Source organism: Lactuca sativa, chromosome 7, assembly GCF_002870075.4.
Source record: "Lactuca sativa cultivar Salinas chromosome 7, Lsat_Salinas_v11, whole genome shotgun sequence".
In the NCBI taxonomy this organism is placed as follows: domain Eukaryota; kingdom Viridiplantae; phylum Streptophyta; class Magnoliopsida; order Asterales; family Asteraceae; genus Lactuca; species Lactuca sativa.
This window is the reverse complement of record NC_056629.2, coordinates 204661513-204669763: the sequence shown is the minus strand read 5'-3', so window position 1 is coordinate 204669763 and position 8251 is coordinate 204661513. Positions and strand designations below refer to the sequence as shown.

Here is an 8251-nt window from a genome sequence, read left to right as displayed (position 1 = left end):
TACTTTTTAACTTGCCCATTAGCATAAGAAACCACATCTAGTGGAAGCATCTCATGAATATTAACAGGTTTCTATTCCTCATATGCACGTATACCAGAAAGCTAAATACCCTACGGTTAGTATAGTAGTGATTATCATTCGGCTCGGATCAAGTGATGTAGTTAAAGCCTCTGTTTATTGAGGTCATCAACATCATCAAGAATAATTAAAACATTTGTAAAAATTGCCTATAAGGTATAAGTAGATCACAAATCTTAATCATAAAAAGTGAAAAAACAAGAAGAATTTACCCGTTGGCAATGTGCTTGGGTTCCCATCCAGAAAGGTTACTTACATCTACAAGTGCTTTTCTCCAAGACTCAACATTGGTCTTGTTCTCCACCTCATGTCTAGCAAATGCTTCTCCGTATTTGCGTTTTTGTTTCCTTACTTCGGAGGGATCCACATCATAGAATATGGGCATAACGGTTTGGCCTTTTATATTCTTGCATTTCATAATGCATTCAAGTTCATCTAAACACCATGATGAATCGGCATAGTTTTCAGACAGTATGATGACAGCAATCTGAGATTCTTCTATAGCCTTCATCAAAGATGGTCTGATAGAATTGCCCCGAGGAAGTGTTTCGTCGTCCTTGTAGGTGTAGATTCCCTGATGTTCAAGAGCGGTGTAGAGATGATCTACAAAAGTCTTGCGAGTATCTTCTCCTCTGAAACTAAGAAATACATCATAATTCCACGATTGAGAACAATAAGTCTGAGCAGGATAAATTGATGATGAAGCTTCCATTTATATGCTGATTTGCTATGTGGTTTCAGCACCTCCGCGAAATCAAATATATACAAGGGTTGAGATGTGAGTTTCCAAGAAATTTACAAAGTGCGTTTTTGACTATAATAAATAGACAAATGAATGAAAAAGCAACGTCATTATTAAAAAAAAATGTTAGACAAATAAATGAAAACAAAATCAATATTAAAATAAATGTTAGGTAACTTGTGTTCCAATTGAATGATTGAGAAAATTTTATATTCTTTCTTTTAATCTTCACGAGATTTTAATAATGATAAAAAAAAAAGTTTAGTTTTAAAATTAACTTTTCTTTACTACACTATCATTAACCATTAGTTTGTCAAATACCCTGCATATTAATAATTATAATATTTTATAACTATACATTTAAAATACAAAATTTAAAACTCTTATATTTCAATTTAATAAGAATCAATCATTTATTTATTGTTATGTGGTTTAAACAACTCAATGTTTCCATGAAATTTCCAAAATGCATATTTGATTGGAATAAGTGGTCAAATGAATAAATACAAAACCATTACAAAAGAAGACGTTCTAGAAGAATGGAAACAAAATCATGATTAAAAAGAATGTTAGGTAACTTGTTTTTACATTGAATTATAAGAAAAGTTTTTATTATTTTAATGTTCATCAGATTTTAAAAGATCTTTTATATATATATATATATATATATATATATATATATATATATATATATATATATATATATATATATGGGAAAAGTGAATATACCCTTAAGGGTATATAAGCTTAGGTACCCAAACTCACCATACTATATCGTTTTGTATCATATATAGACATTGTAATTGTCCAATGTTCTTATAATTTAACTTCTAACTTGAATTACTTCAAAGATTTTTATAAATTTCATATTTATCTACCTCTTACATAATTGTCATTTTCAACAATAATATATATAGCCTAGTAAGTGTTCGACAAAAAGATGTGATATAAGAGGAAGATAATAGTGAAAATTTAAAAATATTGAATATAAATCAAGTTAAGGATTGAAGTTTAACAATATCATAATCAATATATCAAATAAAACGACGTATTATTATGAGTTTGGGTACCTAAGTTTATATACCCTTAAGGGTATACTCACTTTTCCATATATATATATATATATATATATATATATATATATATATATATATATATATATATATATATATATATATATATATATATATATATATAAGAGACGTTTCACTTGAGATTAAAAAAAAATAGAGATCTTGAGATTCAACCTGAGTCATACATTTCTCATTTGCCGCTCTAACGCTCCACAGCAACAGTGTACGCGTAATCATAAATGATTATACATATATGTCTGTTCACAAACTGTGTAATCATATATGATTATGACAGTTGTTGTAATAAATGGTGCTGGTGACAAAGGTGGTGGTATAAGTGACAGATGTGATAGTGGTGGTGTCGGCTGGTGTCAGAGGTGATGGTAGTGGTGGTAGCGGTGGCGGTTGTGGTGGTGGGGATGGTAGCGGAGGAGAAAGGAATGGGTGACGCTATATAATCATTTATGATTATAACAGGTCTCATGCGCCAGTACGCCGGAGGGTTAGAGCGGCATACTTGAAATATGTGGCTGAGGTTGAATCTCAAAATTCTCTATTTTATTTTTAATCTCAAAGGAACCTATATATATATATATATATATATATATATATATATATATATATATATATATATATATATATATATATATATATATATATATATATATATATATATATATGGGAAAAGTGAATATACCCTTAAGGTTATATAAGTTTAAGTACCCAAACTCAATGTAATTAGTCATTTTGTTTGATATATTCATTATAATGTTATTAAACTTCAACCCCTAACTTGATTTACTTTGAATATTTTCGAAATTTCACTATTGTCTTCCTCTTATATCACAACTTTTGTCGAACACCTAATAGTCTATATATATTATAGTTGAAAATGAAAATTATGTAAGACGAAAATAAACGTTAAATTTTATAAAAATCTTAGAAGTAATCAAGTTAGAAGTTAAATTATAAGAACATTGGACAATTACAATGTATGTGTGTGTGTATATATATATATATATATATATATATATATATATATATATATATATATATATATATATATATATATATATATATATGATGCAAAACAATATAATATGATGAGTTTGTGTACCTAAGTTTATATACCATTACGGGTATATTCACTTTTCCATATATATATATATATATATATATATATATATATATATATATATATATATATATATATATATATATATATATATATATATATAGAGAGAGAGAGAGAGAGAGAGAGAGAGAGAGAAATATCAAATGAGAACCAAAAAAATTAAAAACCTTTTAAAAATCATTTTTATTAAGGGTATTATTGTCATTCTGACATTAATACTACCAAAACATATAAACATTTCATTTTTACAATCAAATCAAGAGTTTCAATCAATCTCAAACTCTCCAACCATTTGTAAGAACACACAAACTTTAATACCACAGCTCCCACCTTCAGCTGGCAGGACCATTGTCACCTGCAAAGCATAGTCGTTGGCACCATTGTCGCCATCAAAGCACCACCGCTGGAAGACTAATGTTGCTTTCCACCACTGGCGTTCTGCCACCGCCTCCGCCACTCTCGACGTCCAGATCTGCAATTTTTCGGCATCTTGTAAATCTATAATTTTTTGGTACCTCCAGAATTCCGATTCTCCTTCGCGACACTGGTTCTTCTAAATCTGTAAATTTATGACCTTCATTGCACTAAATATTCCAGATCTGTAATTTTCCAAACGTTGTTATACTAGATCTTCCAAATCTGTGATTTTCTGGCCACCGCAACTCCTTTTACTCTTGCCGCTTATGTTCCGCCATAAACACCACTACCAGCACCTCGATGTCGCACATCTTTTCCACCACTGCCTTCATGCTGCTTCAGATATGCTCTGACGATGATCTTTGGTGACACACCACTAGATCTAGATTAGATCGGATGTGTTTGATGTTTTTCAAGTATTGATCTGGTGGTTGTTGTGTACATCACGGTGGTCGGTGGTGGTTCCACCAGCATATTAGAGTCGTTACACCTCCTTCTCCTCTTTTATTACTCATGTAGTTTTTCCTTTGCTCATCGCACCATACCAGATATGTATAAATCTGGTCAGATCTACATAGATCTGATCAAATCTAACATTTAGATGCTATTTTATAAAGCATTTTGTTTTCAGATAAGCTTCCTCACTTCAGATCATATGAAAAGTCAACAACCACCATCAACCTCTCAGATCTAAAGTCAAAGATGCATTGATTTCTTAGATCTGTTTACATTTAGTTGTATTTGGTGCATTTTTCAGGCATAGATCTAGTGTTTAACGGGCATTTCATGGTGGTCAACGCTGGTTCCATGGTTGCATCAGATCTATTCCACTACCACATCCTCATTTCTCCATTTTCTCTTTTTATTTGATAGGTTCATTAGTGGTGGTGTTCAGATAAAGAAGTTTTGGAAATAATTTCCACATAAGGTGTTTGATGTGATATCTAGAGACTCGAAGGAACATGACGATCTCAAATCTATAAATCACCTTAGATCTGGAAACAATATGCACACAAGGTGTTTGATGAAATGCATGAACTAGATTTGTAAGTTTTTAAGTTATGTATAAGTGTTTAAATTTTTGTATTAATTTGTGAACTAGTGTTTTAAATGCATATCATACTATTAATTTTGATTTTTTTTTGATGCATTAGTTTGTTGATTAGTGTTTGAAATATTGAATTAAGCTTTGAATTGGTGTCTAAAATGTTGTATAAAACTATGAATTTTGATTTTTTTTATCTAGATCGGAATTTTATACATGTAAATGGGTTGTGAATGTAGTGTACTAAAATGTGAATGGGTGTTTTATGTATTAATTTGTGAATATGTAAGTTATTACGTTGTGAATGTGTATTTTTTGATGCACGGTTGTGAGATAATGTTTGAAATAGATTTAAATTGTGAATTAGTGTCTGAAATGATGAATTAAATTGTGAATTCTAATTTTTTTTATCCAAATTTGATTTTTTTAGGGAAGGATGTTGGTGGTGTTGGCACTGATGGTTGGTGGTCGAGATGGTTAATGGCAGCGTAGTAGTCGTCGGTATTGATGATAGTGGTGGTGGTGGAGTAAAGATATGTTATATTTCTCACTCATCTTCATCTTTTTCGTTAATTTCAAATAAGTTATCATCTTTTATAATTCATGAATTTGTTTTTATTTTGATGCTTGCCTCTGAAATATATGATAATTTATCTATGTATTAATGTAACACCCATAAAATTCAAACCAATTCAAACTTTTCAAAACATTGAAAATCCAACAATGATTACAAATTCGTTTTCAAAATAGTTTATATCAGATTTTTTTCCCAGAAACTATAACAAAACATGAGGAGCTATACAATCACGCATTTGCCTTACCGCAATCCCCTAATGTACCTGAAACAATAAACTGAAACTGTAAGCCTGAAAGCTTAGTAAGTTCCCCCAAAATACCCATACTCACAACAATACACGTATAATCATAAACAACATACTATGGGTCCAGTAAACCGTCAGGTTGGAATACCCCAGGCCCTCAACCTTCTGGTTGGAATGCCAATATACTATGGGTCCAATCATCCTTGGGATGGAATACCCCAGGCCCACAACCAACAAGTTGGAATGCCCACATACTATAAGTCCAATCATCCTCGGATGGAATACTCACGGCCCACAAGAAGAGGTTCTATTGGCCTCCGCACAAAGCAGATAAGCCTCAACCGACAAACAAAACATGTGCACATATATAACAGATAACCACATAACAGTCTATAGACAACAACTGATCTAACAGATCATACCACATAGAACACAACATTATCTTACCCTCTAAAATATCGATCTAACAGGTCATACCACATTCCACATAATATTATCCTACCCACTAGGATATCGATCTAACATATCATACTAGCATAACATAACCAGATAACAATCCAAAGGGCCGGCCTTGGTGCCTTAGACCCTTGAGTATATTGAGGATAACTCACCTCACCATTAGTGCTGAAAATATTGTAACTCTCTGACTATTGTCTCACTGGGAATCCCGAACTGTCACATAATAAATACTAGGTTAATACCCAACATTACTCCCTTGACTAAGGGTCCACATAACTCATTAAGTCCATTCCCTTTGTTGGGCCAAAGCCCAACACAAATCCTTAACTTGAAAGTATATATACATAAGTCCACTATTAGCCCAATTTACTAAATTAGGCCCAACCTCCTTATTGGGCCTAACCCCATGATCCACTATCACAACGTGATCCAAAATATCTTATTTACAAAGTCCAACAAAGGCCCCCATTTAGTCCATAAACAGCCCAAAAACCGAAGCCCATTTGTCAAAAGCCCAACAGAGGACAAGTACGCGAGGCGTACTCCTCTGGGTACACGAGGCATACTCATCCAAACGTTGACCACCATCGAGGTGGTTGACCCAGTACGTTGGGTGTACTGGGCAGTTTGCCAAAACCTTGTTAAGTGCTTAATGGATTAAGCACTTAAGATCCAAAGACTTAACATGCCTAGGATCCATAAAGTTGTGAAGGACCCCATTGCTACCAGACGATGGATTGCGGACATTGAGTCCACGCAGCTGACCAGCTTCTACCCCGAGGGGTCGAAGGTACGATTTGCAGCAGGGTGTTTGAGGGACCGGACTAGTGATTGGTGGGAGTCGGTTGGTGACTCTCTGGGAGCCTCGGCTGTTGAGGCTATGACATGGTCAGATTTTGTGACCCGATTCCGAGCAGAGTTTGCGTCAGCTGTAGAGCTTCAGCATCTGGCCAGGGAGTTTTTGGACATGAGACAAACTATGGAGACTGTGGCGAAGATCACCGCCAAGTTCCGGGAGAGGGCATTTTTGGTGCCCCAGTATGCGGGAGATGAGGATATGAGGAGGACCCGCTACCACGACATGCTACGGGCCGACATTCGGGAGCATGTTAGTTTTTCAGCGTGCCCTACCCTGGATTCCATGATTGGCAGGGCAAGGGAGATGGAGATTGATCTAGAGCATGTCAGGGAAAGAAAGATAGATGAGGGTCAAACGACTGGGGCTTCGGGGAAGAAGCCCAAGGGATCGGATGGTAGGCCGAAAGGCCAGTCAGGACCGGGCCGCTGCAGGAAATACGGCAGGCCACATGACGGGGCGTGTAGATTGGGATCGTCGGGCTGCTACAAGTGTGGCAAGACGGGGCATTTCAGTAGGGATTGTACTGCCCCTGCACCGGTTATTCAGACGTATGAGTTGCTATGTTTCCATTGCAACCAGAAGGGCCACAAGAAGGCCAACTGCCCCCAGTTGACAACAACATCAGCGCCAGTGAAGGCGCCAGCCCCAGCAACCATGCGGATCACTGATGGCCGGCAGGGCAAGGTAGAGGCTCGAGTGGTGAGGAGCAGGGCATTCCAGTTGACTACCGAGGAGGCACGCGCTGCACCCGATGTGGTGAAGGGTATGATTTCTTATCATTATGCTTTATGATGCTCTGCTGTGATTTTGATATGTTATGTATGTGCTATGTTTAGGATCGTTCCATGTGAACGGTATCCTAGTTCAGGTACTATTTGATTCAGGGGCTACCCGATCATTTGTCTCTCTTATGCTTAGCAAGAAGTTTCCTGAGTCTTCGGGCATGTTGGATTGCCCTTTAGAGGTAGAGATTGCAGACGACCGGTCAGTACGAGCATCGGAGGTCTATCAGGACTGTGTTTTGAGGCTGTTCGAGGAGCGTTACCTGGTATACCTGGTTCCTATTCTGTTGAGGGGGAACAAGGTGAATATAGGCATGGATTGGTTGAGCCCCAATGGGGCAGTGATAGATTGCGCGCAGCAGCTGGTTCGGATCAGGACCCCCAAGTGGGGGAGAATTGGTAGTTCGGGGCGAGAGGCCACAGCAAGGACCAGCGGTATGTTCAGTAGCGAGAGATATGCGTTACCTTCAGCAGGGTTGCGCAAGATATGTCGCTTATGTTATGGACACCCGAGAGGTGGGTAAGGCGACAGTGGGCGATGTGCCCGTAGTGTGAGAGTTTACGGATGTATTCCCTGAGGAGTTGCCAGGCATACCTTCGGAGAGGCAGGTGGAATTCAGGATCGACCTAGTCCCTGGTGCGGCTCCGATAGCCAAGGCACCGTATCGGTTGGCTCCTCCTGAGATGCAGGAGTTGTCTACACAGATGCAAGAGCTGTTAGACAAGGGATTCATTAGACCGAGTAACTCTCCCTGGGAGCCCCGATTTTGTTTGTGAGGAAGAAGGACGGGTCGCATCGGATGTGTATAGATTACCGGGAGCTGAACAAGGTAATGGTGA

At 36.8% G+C, this 8251-nt stretch overlaps 1 protein-coding gene across 1 annotated transcript; it reads right to left on the bottom strand.

Annotated features, from left to right (window-relative positions):
- Positions 1 to 6: 6 nt before the first annotated feature.
- On the bottom strand, positions 7 to 853 carry LOC128127014 (TMV resistance protein N-like). The gene has a single exon (XM_052765196.1). The coding sequence runs from the start codon at positions 788 to 790 to the stop codon at positions 287 to 289; it is 504 nt and encodes a 167-aa protein (XP_052621156.1). The 5' UTR covers positions 791 to 853; the 3' UTR covers positions 7 to 286.
- Between the last annotated feature and the right edge of the window lie 7398 nt (positions 854 to 8251).